This window comes from Centruroides sculpturatus, unplaced genomic scaffold (assembly GCF_000671375.1).
Source record: "Centruroides sculpturatus isolate CEXI.00-Female unplaced genomic scaffold, Cexi_2.0 scaffold26, whole genome shotgun sequence".
Taxonomy (NCBI): Eukaryota; Metazoa; Arthropoda; class Arachnida; order Scorpiones; family Buthidae; genus Centruroides; species Centruroides sculpturatus.
This window is the reverse complement of record NW_019384653.1, coordinates 1,524,742-1,541,346: the sequence shown is the minus strand read 5'-3', so window position 1 is coordinate 1,541,346 and position 16,605 is coordinate 1,524,742. Positions and strand designations below refer to the sequence as shown.

At 31.4% G+C, this 16,605-nt stretch overlaps 1 protein-coding gene across 1 annotated transcript in view; it reads right to left on the bottom strand.

The window, feature by feature from the left end:
- LOC111626358 overlaps nt 1-16,605 on the bottom strand; it is a 48,306-nt gene that overhangs the window by 12,102 nt on the left and 19,599 nt on the right. The window contains exon 2 of the mRNA XM_023369707.1: nt 13,066-13,456. Coding sequence (XP_023225475.1) covers nt 13,066-13,198 — 133 coding nt within the window. The 5' untranslated portion in view covers nt 13,199-13,456. The remainder of the gene's footprint in view (nt 1-13,065; nt 13,457-16,605) is intronic.

Below are 16,605 nucleotides of genomic sequence, written 5' to 3'. Positions count from 1 at the left end.
AGCTGTCGGCTGCCACCTTAACCGCTCGACTTTATTTTTGAATTACAAAAACTATAAGATGTGTCGAGTGCATTATTAATACCAGTACGTAGCTGTAATTTTATTTATCAGGCATACGTTTATCTCGGCATAGCGTGACGTATGGAAAGACTACAAGTCACACTACGAGTTTAGCGGCTTGGTAGCCGGTGCTGTTTTGAATCTAACTGTTTCGTCTTACGCACTCTGTTTCGGCCGAAACTGGCAAAACATGTTTGCCAAAAATGGGCATGCAAGATAATACAGTACATGAACTTCTGTAGCCTATATTTTCACACGTGTTCGGTATTCAATATTGTCAATTTTTCTTAATAGTCCCATTTTGTCCGGAATGGTTCTACTTTGAATAGCTACTTTGAAACAATGTTTAATTAATCATTAATTAATTAAAATTTTCCTACTTTTATATTAAATTTTTAATTATAAAAATTAAAAATTAATGAGAATATTATTAGATCTTGAGTATAAAATTATAAATTCAGCAATATATAGGCCGCAGGAATGAAAAGATTTGAATATTCAATCTGGTATTATCGGTTTAACAAGTTTATTCATAAACAGCTAATGTCTACCTAATATCTTGCAAACACATATATGATTTACATAGCAAAGATGCTTAACAATTTATATATAGCTTATATATATTATTACATATAAATTATTCTATTATATAACGAATAATAGAATATAAATAGACAATAATACGTGTGTTCAATAATACAGGTCCAGATATACTTTTCGTTCAAACAGTCTAGGGATGAGATAATATGCGTAATTACCTCAATTAATATAATAATTATTAATTCAACAGATGTTTTTTATGTTAGGCGGTTAAATGTACAGGAAAACAAGTAAATTAAGTGCATTTGACGTGGCATTATCGATTCATTTATATTGTTATACGTCACGCTCCATATAACTCTTTAAAACGCAGCTATTCAAATTGATATATATATATATATATATATATATATATACATATATACANTAAAAGTAAAAAATTGAAATTTATAGATGTGTACATTATAAAATAATACCATTTTATTGTTATTTCATCACACAATAAATTACTTTTTATTGTTATTAGAGGTTTGTTTCGTATCGTGTCCTCAAATCTCGAATTTCATCCACTTCTAATTAGCTTTAAGGATATATTTAAGTCCAAGACAATGCTTTTTGACGATGTTTAAGAGGGTGGCCCACCCCGATTCCCCCTAAACATATCCAATTATAGAAATTAATCATTATATATACGTAAATGCACCGTTCAGATGTGGCCCAACTCTTACCAACTTTCGCCCTTAATTTAAAAAAATTATTTAATGTAAAGGAGAAATTAAAATATTTTATAATAAAATCTATAAACTACATTTTTATTATTTTTGAATTATTAAATGTTCGCTCGTTTTAATATTAATATTTGTTAAACTTATTGAATATTTACAGCGTGTCTGTTAAATAATCAAATACATTTAAGCAGTAAGAAATATAAAAAATAAATCTCATTTTTAAATTATTGAAGAGTTGCCCAAAATTTCAAAATTTTAATTATAAATACAATAAAATTAGCAAAGAAATCCTTTATTTTATTTGTGCCTTTGAATGTTATCGCCGTCGTTTACCTGTACGAATAAACGTATTGATTTTCAAAAGCATTTTGCACAAATGCAGCGAATGCACTTTATGATAGAAAAAATATGAATAAAAATTGTGTTTTTTAACAATTAAAACACAAAAATTTCGTATTATTAAGAACAGAAATTGATATAAATGACTTAAAACCTCATACAACGGCATTACACCCCTTTTAATAACAGTTCTGTACTTCATTAACACTTTAATTATACGTTTAATTTACTCGCACATTTACAAATTAATCTAACATTAATTTTGAGCTTGAAAGTTTTTCAATTTTTACACTATTTTTAGAAAGAAATATTACAAATACTACTTGTAAAATCCTTGTTATTAAAATGTCAACCGATGAAACACGATCAGTAGGAATTATTGTCGTATTAATCTTTGGAAAGAATCAAAATCATTTAATTAAAATTTTCATAATAATGAAAGTCAATTAGATCGGATTCAACGAAGAAAAATGTAATAATTATTTTAGAAAATAATTATCAAATGATTTCAAAATGTTCAGAGGCGGGTTTAGGAGGGTGCAGGGCGCGGCTGCGGTCGAATGGATAAAACCACCGAACACTTTTGGAAGCAAACCGATCTAAGATTACTCCGATCGTTCAATTCGTTTATACGAACGAACTATAGAGATCCGATCAATCCGGATCGCGATCAAAATAATCGTTTGAATCGGATAAAAAAAATTAAAGATGGCGACTCGCCTGCTTAAAGTTAAGCTTATAGATGGCAGCAAAGAAATATATTTAACTGTCGACAATGAAAAGTATTTAAAACTCATAAATGGTAAGTAAAACATTATTAAAATATTCGATTAACCGAGACGAAGAAATAAGTATTAAGAGAGAATTTTGAGAGATTGTACGGCAAAAATGTATGGCGCGCACTCTCCCATTTTGCCGTTATGTCAGCAATTTTATTCGGAGTAAATACGATTCGATCCTACTTGTGTACTTTCCGCCAACTAACACACGTGACAGAAGCGATCTGTATCACGCGACAAAGACTGATCCGATCTTACAAATCGATTCGTCCGAAACGAAAAGTATACGAACCCGATAGTTCGCGCCTCTGGCCACGTGTTTTCTGGCTTTTCTTCACGTTTATAATACCTAAATAGGGACCAGTTTCCCATAGAAAGATCTCCAGGGAGGTATCTCCCACGTGTCTCGTTGCCGTATACAAATAAACCGAGCGGGGCGCAGCTGCACCCCTTCTAGGGGTTTTCGTGTGTAAATCCGTGCACCTCACGTAGTCATCGTTTCCTTTCTCTCTAAAGATTTTTGGATCCTCTATTGATAGGGATTTAGTATAAAACGTCTTTGATTATAATTTTTTAAAATATTAATAATATTAAAAAATCTCTGCACGGGATAATTTTATTATTTCAGATATATTTTGAAGTAGTTAAAAGCTTAGAAACTAATAAAAGTTGTTGGTAACTAATACGAAGAGAAGAACAGAAATGATCAATAGGAGGTCCTATAAAAAATGATTACGTCCGACAGAATGAAGAGTGCGATGACATTTTCAACAATAATAATATCCTAAATTGCATTTAGGAAAAATCTGTAATAAAACAAAAACATTTATAATAAATAAGATGCATAAAAAAGGTACACGAACGATAAATAATGGAAGATTAAGATAAATTTTTGATAGGCGATAGAAAATTTAATGCAAATGTATAAAAAATAATATTGATTGTGACAATTTTCCAAATGGATTGGATCACTTTTTCTTTCTTTTTTCTGTAAAATTTAAATAAATACACGAGTGTATCGATTTGAAGACGTACGCTTCGGCGACATCTTGGAAAAATTACAACGTATTATATTTATTAAAAGCATACGTTATAAAATATATTTAATTCCATAGCAGAAATGTCTTATTCCGTTAAATCTTGTACCGAGTTTACACCTACTAATTTTTTGTGAAATCCTTTAATTCACGTAATTTACACGAGTAAATTCTATTACATACATCGAAGTAGGACCTACTTGAAAATGAGCTATTTTTTGGATATTTTCTTTGGCATTGTTATTTTATATTTCTTTACATATTTTTATACATTATATATTAGAATATGGAGAATGCATTATTTTATCTTGTCAAATTATTAATTATTTACAAATGCCAAGTAATATTTTATCTCTCTATAAAAATGATTCGATTCTTTTCCCCTTTTAAAATTTTTATCTCAAAAGATCAATCGCCGCTATAAATAGAAAATTGAAGTTATATACAGTTGTAAGCAGTTGAGAATTTCTCCAACATTGAAACACTGAAACGTCTGTAACAGAAATTTTTTATACTTTGATAACGTCTACCAGTAAACAATATGAATATTTAAGAACAATGCAGTTATTGATATATAAACACTGAATAATGGACTGTACTTTTTCAAATATTTCATAATAAAAACATCATTTTTTTACAAATATTCTTTCAAATTAATAAATAAATATTATTTCGTATAATTTTCGTGTGCATTATAGCAAGTAAAAAAATTATAAGCCACGTTAAAGATAAGAATTATCAATAGTAATTTATTATACTTTATTATTTATTATCTTTTATTTGTAATTGTTAATTGTTTTTTCTTTCGTTTGTAGTTATTTTCTCGCAATCCATTTATCATTAGTTCATTATTTTATTCCATTTCAAAAGCCAAATAATTTAATAAAAGCTTTGTAATTTCGTTTTTACCATTTTATCGTTCCGGGGGACTCGGATCGAATTCGCGTCAGCAAACCCCGAATTTTCGTGGGTCCCGAATATTTCAGACCTCGTCCGTCATCGCTAGGTCACCTTCGTCGTGGGCCTGGCAGAACTCGTGACGTAGGTAGTCGGGAATGTCTGTACCTTCCACAGAAAATTTTAGCCACCCCTGTCAGTTGTTCCAAATGAAAAATTCTTTCTGATTACTTATATTTTTAGCTCCCCAGTGGCCGAATGGATAAAATCGCTGAACATGGGTTCGCACCTCTCCGATGGTTTGACCACGTGGAATTTTCCGGATTTTATTCACGTTTATACCTGAACAGAAGGACAATTTCTCATAGAAAGGCCTCCCATCCTCTGTGTATCCATGATTTCGAGAATATGGGTGCTGCGGAAGACAGATTCGAGGGACCAAGACGCGTGTTCCCTGTCATTTTTCGGAGAATGTCGCTCAATTACGTTAGAATTAATTTAGTTATCTACTTGGAGTCGCGCTAAGGAAGTTGATTGCTCGATATGGTGCTGCGGCACCCCTTAATATAAAGTAATGTAACAGCATCGTAAGTATGTTCCTATCTGTAACTGAAACTTTATAGTTTAGATTGTTAATTTGTGGAATATTTTTATATAATTGTTTTTAAAATACATAATCGTGTAGTGAGGGTACGTATCCACACTTTCTGTTAAACAAAACCTTAAAATACTTTATAAATAAATGCCTTTTGCTATTAAAACAAACAGAAATAAATGAATTTAATAAATGTATTCGGTTCTTTATATTGTGAGCAGTCGATTGGAAGGAAACTTCATTTCGTGTCTCTCATATTTAAGAATTTCGAAATGTGCTTTATCATCGTGTGGAACGTCCAAATGACACAAAGAAATATGAACAAGTAAAGTAACTGCACTTAAAACTTCATTAAAGTGATTATCTCTCTTCTACGCAACATTTTCTCTTATCTTTTCCGCCCAACTGATTAATAACATCATTGTTTTTTTATTTCTATAGATTTTTTCCCTTCTGTAATTAGATTTTATTCGCTTTAAAGCCAACCTTTTAGTTTTATTTTATTTATTGAATATATACAACGAACTCTGCCTATTGTTAATTTATTAAAAGGACAAGTTTATCCGCAAGTTTTATTCTTATTTGTGTTATTAATTAAAACACGAAGTTACTTTTTATAATTTTTTATTTATACCCAATAAAATAAAAGTAAAATTTACATTTTAGATATTAAAAATTCAATTGCGCTTTCCGAAAAGACATTTTTTAAAATGATATAAGGCCTAGATTTGTTCTTTTACCTTACGTACAATTTCTTTAATTACACACAACTACTTTGTATATTATATTATATCGAACCTCTGAACAATGGCTACTGATTCAAACAAGAGAACGGCCGTTGTTCGGAGGTGGCTATTGTCTGCAATCTATTTTGTTTCAGTTCGAAAAAGCTCCTATAAGAAAGGCCGTTATTGAAGGTTCGACTGTATTTGTTAATAACAACACGTAATATTTATGTTAAATGTTTTATTATGTAACTTAAATTGCTATTTATTAAATCTTTAACAGCAATTATTAATAATTCCAGTTGTAAAGAAACAGAACATAAATAAAATTTAAATATTTAAAAGAAAAATTTTTTTGAAGATTCTATTTTTATTTTAGAATCGCTCATTAATACCCACTTAAATACACGTGTGAAGAAAACCCGAAAATTCTACTCGCTATCAATGGCTGAGTGCTTTTATTCACGCGGCCATTGGTGGGCCTGAAAACAGAGTAAAATAAATACAGAATGCTATTTTCTATAATAACAATTTGAAAACTTTCAGATAGAAATCTTATTCAAAACTAATATTGGTTTGCTTTTCATTTTTGACATCCCATCGCATATTTTTTCGCTGGTTCAGCCAGACCCATAATGGAGGAGGCTGATGAGAAGATTATTCCTAGAAAACTTCCTGGAGTTTTCTGACCGCACCGAATCGATCCCGGTTCCCCCAGAACCATAAACGACACTGTAACTGCTTCGGCCATCCGGTCCTCGCTACATTGGTTTATTTAGTTAAGGCAATCGACGTCTGGGCCATCTGCCGAGGGAGTACCACCCGGAGGAGTTTTTATAAGAAATTGGCCCCTATTTAGGTGTTACAAACGTGAAATAACCCGGAAAACTCCCCGTGGCCCCCGATCAACTAAGTGTTCGGGGGTTTTATTATCCACTCGGCCACAGGTGGGCCCAATCGTCGCTAGAACAGGCCCGATAAATTGGATATGATAATGCAACTAATTCAAATTGAATATATGATCATATTTATTATATAATTATTAAAATCTTTGGAACTACGATCAATCATATTTTATTAATTAAATTGATGTGATTTACACGCCGAAATGCGTGTATTTTCACGTAATTTTTTGTAAAGCATTATTTATTTTCATTTCGATTTATATTTATATATTAATTTTAAAACTTGAAATAAATCTGTTTAAGAATTAAATATAAAATGGATTATTAATTATAATATAAACCACACAGATCAATATAATTAGCATAGAGACTGATTTACATGCTAATTATTAAAGTGTGTAATGAGTTAAGAATTACTCAATTTACGATCACTTTACAGACTTCCAACCGACGAATTTCATCAGAAAGACATATTCCTGTTTTTATTAAGTGTTAATTAAGTCAATTCTTGCCTCCCAATTTTCTAATTCTTCCACATAAAATACAGTCAAACCTCTGAACAACGGCCACTGACGGAAACTTATATATGGCCGTTGTTTACAGGGTATTTTGTACCCATTAAAAAAGTAACGTTTCTAGAAAATGGCCGCCGTTTACAAATTGTCGTTATTGGAAGTTCGACTGTGTCACTGCACACTCTCTTGGTAGATCGTCCACGATTCGTAAAGACATTCCACACGAAAGTATTGTTATACAGGGAAAACGATAACTTTCGACAATGTCGTCCACTTTAGATTTCTCAATTGTGAAGAACGACGACCTCGAAAGTGGTTTTCGAATGTTCTTATTTAATTATTTTTATTTTTCTGGATGTTATTCGTAACTGAGGGTAAGTATGGCGATCGGTCAAAAAGTGATCTTCTTGAAACGTAGACAAATATTTTTAAAAATTCTGGCTTTTTACTGTTTATGGACATTTGTGTGTGCTGGGGATACGATTTTGTTCATCCATTTTGAAGCTTGATAACTCCTGTACCTTTTGTAGAGAATTTCTGATATTTTGCAGGGAGGTTTGTGTATTAGGGATGATATTAAATGTTGGTGGTTAAAAGCCGAGGGGTGGAAAGATAAAGGGGGTCGTGTGTCGTATCTGGAGTAAGGTTGGACTTATACTAAAATATTATAACAGATAGCGCTACCATAATTTTAGATTTTTTGCCGGGAAAGTTACGCAACTCGTCGCTGGATCTTTTTACGAGTTATCTTTTATGAATACACTGTAAATCCTCGATTTAAGAGATCACTATTTATTCAAAAAAAAAACACTTTTTATTTACAGTATTAGCCAATAGAGCACGTAAAAAGAGGTTAGGTCAATGAATCAATGCGTATAAATTACTTGATGTACTGTACATTATGAAAAACACTTTTAATTAAAAGTAAAAAATCCACATGATAAATAATTTTATGCAGCGTGTTATTTATTAGTAACATTTACGAAAAAATATATAATAATGAAACTTTTAGCCTACTTAAATTTGTTAATTCCCATTACACTTAAAAAAACAATTAGTGATGTAGATCAATAGTCATTAGCTAATTATTTCATTTTTGTCTCAATAATACTCTAAAATGATAAATGTACCATAATCAGGGGCGTAGACGGGGGTTGCGTACGGTGCCGCAGCACCCCCTTGATACAAAATCAGTTTTGTTAGCGTGACTTCAATTAGGTAAGATTAGGTAATTAATAGAATTCTAAGTTAATTGAGTAACATGCTCTGAAAAATGACTGGGGCAATGCCTCGGTCCCTCCGAATCCACCTCTAACGGCACTCATATCCTCGAAATCAAAAGTGTATAAAATAAATCATACAGTAATACAGTAGGACATAATCAATTAATACGTGTAGAACAGGAAACGGGGATTTAGTTAACCTCTTCTTTTGTGACGGTCAGAAAGGTTAAATCGGAAGAGTCGCCCAAATTGTGAAATGACCTATATATAATCAGGCTCCCCACTTGTTAATAGAAAATTGAATCCAAGTGGCCGTTCTGGAGGTTTTACCTCCAGATTTAAAGGCGAGTTACATTTAGAAGTGTTTTTAGAGGTTTCTAAAAATAATTATTTCTGTGTTCTGAAAAACTTTAGTTGTAAATTAATAAAATTTAAAACTGACGGTAAAACTTTCTTTTAACTAATTGCCAATCTCGTACAATCTTTTGCAGTGAGCGGGGAATTGTACAAGATTGCCGGGTTTAGGGATTTCTTCCAAAATTTAGGGAATTCGGGTATAAGTTAGGGAAGAAAAGAATTTGTTTTGAGAGTTAAGTGTGGATTGAAATTAAGAAAGAAACCTACCAAAATTTTGTTTCTTCAAAACAAATGATCAAATTGAATCGAGTAAAACAGCGGCTGGAGCGGGAGTTTTGAAGGTATTTTGGGTGTATTTGCTATCGTACTCGGAGGGTTTTGGAGGTAAGAGTTACACAAAGCGGAAGCGGTGAAGATTCGTGTTTGAGTAACATTCGAGATGATTTTTTTACTGCATCAGCACCTTATTGCAAATTACAAATTCAACTTCGTTTATGGAAGAAGGGAATTAAAACAATAGCTTATTAAAATTGAAATTAATAATATTAGAAGTTTTAAAAGTTATGATCACTATGGAATCTTAATTGGAAAAATTGTTTGGTAGCGTGTAAATTTTAAAATAATCAGTAATTTTATTATCGGGACAGCCCACAGAATAACAGAGGCCTGGGGCAAAGTACATATTGGGGTTCCTATAGTGAATTAAATTATTATATTAAAGTAAAGAAGGTAAACAAAAAGAAACCCCCGTTCGCTCGGGGCCGGGCCAATTTGCTGCTTCCCTCTTCTAGTTGTCCCTGTTTATTATTAAAATATAATTTTTAAATAAATAATAAATATTTATATCTTTATGTAGTAAATTTTCTTTAATAAATATAAAAAATTCTGCACGAAATATTATCGTATTTTAATGACTTTTTCTATTTTTATTTTCTCATTTAAAACAAATGATTTTTTATGTTTTTAATTATTTAAAATGATTTTACTAATGCCAATTACAATAAAAAGCATTAATAAATAAATTTATTAAGAAAAATCAACAAAAAACAGTAGTCATTTTTATCTATTTATTTTAATTAAATTTAAAATATTATTTTCAAAAAGTAATGAGAAGAAATAAATTAAATATTTTAATGTAGGTGAAGTGTTTCGGTCAATTCTACCGTAATACTTCACTAAAATGCATTTTAATTTATATTTTTAAAATATTAATCACATTTTTAATAAGAAAAATGTAGAAAATTTAGATCAGTTTTTGTAAAATTATTATTTCTTTTAATATTAGGTGAAATAAATGTTCCAACCAGCACCATTCTTCCATAATTTTAAAATATAATTGATCTATTATTAAGCAGCATAATAATGTAACTAGATATAATTTCTTTTTAATTTAGTACAAATGCTCTGCAAAGTAATTTTATTATACTTTTTAAAATAAAAGAAATGCTTTTATTGTCACGCTTTTTGAGACTGAATGCGGAGCCACCCCAATCGTTTTCCACCATACACTGCGCACAGGGGCGGATCTAGGTTTTTCGGGGTCCCATTTTTTGTTAGATTAAGAATCTTTAAATTGGGGTTTAAAATTCATTTTTAATAACATCAAAATCAGAGTCGAAACATATTTATTTATGAAATGGTGTTGAATTACAAACTTTATATCTCATATTAAAAAAATATCGTTAACAAAAAGAATTCGATTTTGTGGACCCTCGAGACTCGGAGGCCCAGGGCTTAAGCCCTATTAGTCTCTATGTAGATACCCCCGACTGGGCATCAATACGGAGCATTTACACACACGGACATGGTGATTAAGCGCTATATTTGGTTATTTTTGTAAGATTTCGGGGTGGGGCAGGATGGTGGGTGGTGAAATTTTCAGCCCTCTATTTAAATTACAAGTGGATGAAGTTCAAGTTGCAAGATTTGAGACACGATTCAAAGTAAATTAAATAAAAGCGTTTAAAGAAACTAAAATCAGATCCGAGATCTCAGCAGAGCCGAAATTGTACACTTTTAACGTCAATTTGACGTCATTTTTCCAGTTTTACAATGAACAAGTTTAAAAATGATGTCAAATTGACGTAAAACTACACTATCTCGAGCCTCTCCATTTAATTCTTATCGTCTAGAGGATTTTCTTCAAATAATCGAAGAAAAGTTTGTATTAAAACAATATTCTTAAAGAAATAAAATTTAAATACTTTTACTTTACGTTATAAATTTATTTAAAAAATGAAAAAAAAGTTGTCTTTCCACTTAGCAAAGACTTTTAATCCGCAGAATGAAACTTGCAAAATTTTGAAAACTGTCAATTAGCTTCACTAATTGAATTAATACGGACTTAATTCGAATACTGAAATAAATAAATAAATAAGCAAAAATTGAAATATTTTAAATTAAAATCAACATTCTAATTAAATATTTTTCGATAAAGAGATTAAATATTTCTTTTTTCATTTCAGTTTTTGTTCATTTTTTCTTCTATCTCGAGGGGGGTTCTCGCGTTACGTCGAACAGTGCCGTGTTGTTTAATTTCAATAAAATAAGATCCAACTAGACTAATCGCGGTGTTGACACAGGACAGAACAAATAATACTTTAATTCGAGTAATGGACAGTCTACATTTAATAAAATAAAATAGGTAATTGTCTTCGGTTTACGCTATTTTAAAATTACTCGCTGAGTTACCGAGGGCGATGCAATATCTTTTACAATTGCTTCGATTTATTTTTAATTTTAATTCTTTTCCGTCATTTTTAAATTATCTAATGGATTTATATCAGGATTAGTGAAGAATCTGCCTTTCTCCAGGCAGATTCTTCCAGGGATTAAAAAAAATATCTGAATCTCCGAAAGCTTTCCGGAACAAAAAGTAAATTTAACTATATTAAGCCTGGAATTTATTTATTTTTTAAACTCTTTTTTCTCCTGTAGGCACCGAGGGGACCTTTGTAATCGTATCTACTATAGGTTCGGCCCCTCGTACACGCGATGCTCGCAATGGGGTTCTTCGAACCAAGACTTCGCATATCCCGACATACTTTATGAAACAATCAATAATAAATGCAAACCCGGGCAAGCGTGTATTATTAATACGTTGACGGGCATCGGATCAATTATACTTTTCTTCTAATAGCGATAAGTAAAATAAAATTAATCGTTTTTCTCTACGAATTTGGTATTAAAAATTCTGACGATTGTCTTCTTTGTTAAAATTAGTATTAGATTTGGCAACAGTACAAGAAGGCGTTTGATACTTACTGAAATACAGGCCTCTACTATTTTAACATTGTCAATTTTCACAAAAGTTCAATTAAAGATTTTTCAGAATTTTAAAGTTTTCTTAGATTTTAAAAATTAACTCGCCAATGGCCGAGTGGATAAAACCACTCGATCAATATCCAGTGGTTTTGTCCTCGCGGAACAGTGAAACAGTTGGGCCTGGTCTCGTGAAATTTTTTGGATTTTCTTCACGCGTCTAACGACTAAACGGACAAATCTTCCATAGAAAGTCCTCTGGGGAGGCAGTCGCTGGGCACGTTTTGCATGGCCTTCATTCATTACTCCAGCCCATAGAAAAACTTTAGACTCTCTCGAGTTACGCAATTTTAAATTAAACATTTATTAGCACATTTCTTTAGATTAATGATCAAATTATTTAAAAATATTAATAAACATGGCATTTATTTAATACGATTTTTAAAGAAAATAAAAATCGAGATTCGTGCCATTTGTTATTGGTATCAATTTATTTTCTCACGCGCTCTCTTTAATTAAAATTCCTGTCAAATAACTAAATTTGTTGATTAATTTATTTAAGGGAAAAAACTTACTTTTTAAATAATATTTCTCTAATTAAAAGTCTTTTTATTCCAAAGCAAAATTCTAATTAAAGAAATATTTATTTAAATTACTTAATTAAAAACTATAATTATCTACGCCTTAAATTAATTTTCTAACGCTTATTATGAAAATTATTATAGGAAAAAAATTAAATTGGTTATTGATCAACGATAATCTTGAGAATTTCTGGTGAATTTCACGAATCACCATTATTTATAATTTAATTTTGCATCGAGCATCGTCTTCCATAAGCAGAAACCTTATTAATAATTTATTTAATGCGATAATCTTATAAATAAATGTATAATTTTTAAGCCCAGAGTTAAATATTTATATTAATATAATATATTTGGAAATTATATTTACTTTTATACGGAATTTTTGGAATTATTTTTAGACGAAACGTGATTTGATGGAGACTCGCAAACTGTTGAAATATTTAATCAATTTTTGCTTCATTAATTTAGTATCTAACGTTTTAATTTTAATTAATTAAATTATTAAAATTAAACTGATTACCTGTTGGTTTAGGATTTGGTAAATTTGGTTTTGTTACCGACGTGACGTAGGTGATGACATCAGAAAAGGGTGAAATACTACTCGCAGTTTCATTAGTCGAAGTCAATGGTGTCATTGTATGCTCTGCCCACATAATCGCATGACAAATGTAAAAGATTGATGAGATCACATTGCTAAAACGTAAAGTTTAGAAGACGATGAAGTTAATGAGATCAGCTTCTCTTCGACACGAAATTTTGCAATTAATCCTTTTTTCCTAAATAATCGAGTGCTGCGAGTCACTTATTCCACATGGCACTGTATTGTTTCATACAATCCAAAAATCATATATAACGAGTACATAATAATGATTCTGTGATGGTGAGAAACTAGTCCGCACGTTGCTGGAGCTCTGTAAAGAAGAATACGAATGCCTTAGTTAACATAAAGAACTCTATTCTCTTATATCTACAGCCGGATGGAGGTTGCGGGTCCTCCTGAGAACGTTATTGGCGACGGCCCAAAATATTTACAAAACAAAAATTTTTTATGAAATTTTCTTGGAAATTTGAAAGTGTAGGGCTCCTTTGAGCGCGGGGCCTCGGTCCGAGGCCCGAAAAATCGACGTCTTATATCACGTAAATTATATTTGTCTCGATACTTCAGAATATTATATTCATTGATTTGGTTTCGAAGAAAGTGCTGAAATTGCTAGAAAAGTGGGATTTATAAAACGAGTTTGAAGAGAAATTTTAAATAAAAAAAAAATTGATTAAGTATTTTATTTGATTTGAAAAAGTTATTTCAATTGAATAAAATTGACTGAAAATGAAAAGTTTGGACTAAGTTTTTAGGTAAGTTTGTAGGTTTATATTTCCAAACCATTTTTTATAATTGTTAACAATACCGAGCATGGGATTCTTTGAAATCACGTACAATGTTGCCACTTAAACATCTATCCATGGGCAAAAGAGATCTTTCCAGCCTCGAAAGGTTACATTAAATTAGGTGTAGACGGCAGAGGACACAAATACACCAGATATTATACCCGACATGCCCACAACCGCTGCTATCCGCCACCATCACTACATGCAAAAGATGCCATACAATAATTTGAGTGGTGTAACATTCTATTTTCCCGGAATGGAGTGCATAAACGCCATAATGTTCACTATTGGATACAGCGTGCTCTACTATCCACTTGAGTTTTACCCTAAACGTATGGTGTGGAGTTAGGGGTGAGCAGCTTCTTGGTCCCGTATTCATTTATGGCATTCCAATATCTGAACATTCTAAACACGACCGTGGACGAGTGGCTCTATGACTCGCCGTTGGAGCAACTACAGTAGGTTTGGTACCAGCGAGATGTCACGCTACGTCATTCCCGGACAGACGAGCGTCAGGGCGAACTGAAGACAGGCATTTACCCCTGGATAGATGATTAAGTGGATACCCTATACGGTTTCTATGAATATACAATTTATCTTCTAATTAAAATACACTGACAGCTTCTTAATTCGAATTCTATGTACCGAAGAACAAGCATCGCAATACGTGCCTAAAAAGAACAATGATGCTTATTTTTTATTTATTTCGTAAAATATTTATCGAAATATTTCATTTATAAATAATGGATTTCGTGTTCTGAATTTATAAATTTCAGAATACAAATTCAATTTTATTATTGAAAATATTACGTTCTATGTTCTTAATATTGCAGTATCTCACTTATCTCACCCATGTTTACGGCACTGTACAGTTCGCTACAAGCATCCTAGATCCGCAATATTCTTATTTTCCACTTTTATATCGAGTACAATATAATATATTAAAATAACTTATATTACAACTTAAAAATGCATATATTAGTATAACAAACAACCTGTATAACGTGTCAATAATTCATATAATTTCTATGTTAAATTAACGAGTAACATTTTATTTTCTATATTTTATGCAATAGAAACAAATAATCTATTGTGTTCAACATATTTCTAATAAATTTTTCATGATTTTGAGTTTTTAATTGAATTAAAATACAATAAAAATATTGCTTTTAAATTTTAATAAGGCACAGAATTTATAGTTGTTGATAAGTCTCAGTTTCTTTGTTAGGTTATATTGTCTTCAAATTGAAGATTAAACAGCGCAGGGCTTTCTTTGAAAATCCTCTTTTATTCAGCAGTACACAAACCTAGGTCTTACGTGTATGTAAATGGATAACCTAAGTTTGTGTACTGATCAAGACATAGTCTTGTCCCAAATACGGCCTTACCGTTTTACTTGTTTATAACTCGTTTCTCTGCGGTACTAAGACCATTGTGGATTCGATAGGCTACAATGGGTAGGCCGGGTGGTGGAGGGAATATATCCGGAGAAACCACCCTCCGAAACATTTCTGGCATTTTCTACTCGTCCGGATACGATCCCGGACTCCCCAGAGCGGTGGGCTGCCACTTTAACCACTCGGACATCCGGCCGTCGGCCAAATAGTTGGGATAAGTGCAACGTGGTTCTATAATAGCAAAAAGTAAATTCTTTAAATAAATAATAAAATATATGATATCGAAAGTGATATTTTGAAGGTCAAATAGCTATTATTTTCTACGAATACGATTCTTTCATCTGTTTTCACATCATAAAGCAGCCTATAAAGGGCCACGTGTGGTTTCTGGACCACATTTCGAGAACTCGCAGATAACTTAACGTTGAAAGACACATAAAAGTTGATCGTACGTCTTATAAATCGTAATAAATCTAATAAAAATATTCAACCTAAATATTTGAAATTAAGAAAAAACCAGCTTAAAGATTTATTGCTTTTTCTGAAAATTGTCTGAAGATAAAAAATCTCATTAAAAGTAAAAATAATTTAAAATTATTCAGACTTTAATTTACAACCACTTTTAACTATCCTATACAAAATGAGTCGCTGTAAAATTTTACTAGTAACTTTTAAAAATTCTCAGTTGAGTAAACGTGGATATAATGCGGGAGTTCCCAACCTTTTTCGTGTATAGATCCCCTTTCTAAGAAATTTTAAGGGATATATATCGTACTTACGGTGGTATAAATTATATTTAAGCGGTACAACGTTAAACAATATTAAATTATATACGTGTACTGTACAATAAATACTGTACCTAATTTACTCATTTATCCCCCCGATTCCATTGGGAAGCCGTGTTATAAAGAAACATCAAAGCCAAAACTTTTTTCTAGAGATGATCGAACATTAAACAATTTAATTTTCCCCCTAAACTATTCCGTTTCCCTCTGGTAATCATCTCTCATCTAACTTTGACGTAGTAACAAGACGAGAAACCTCCCGATTGATCAGTTTTCTTATTTGTTTATTTATTTTTTCGTTGCAGTTTTACTTTGGTGAGGCACGCGCGAAATACTGTACTTAAATTTGATGCGTAAATATTCAGCAGATCTTCTTTAATCCAAATATTGCATTTCCTCGGAGGGAATAAAAATTTCTAAAGCGTCACTTTGATTAAATTTCTTTCTTTTTTACCAAAAACCCATTCGGTTCTATTTTGGATTGGATTAAGA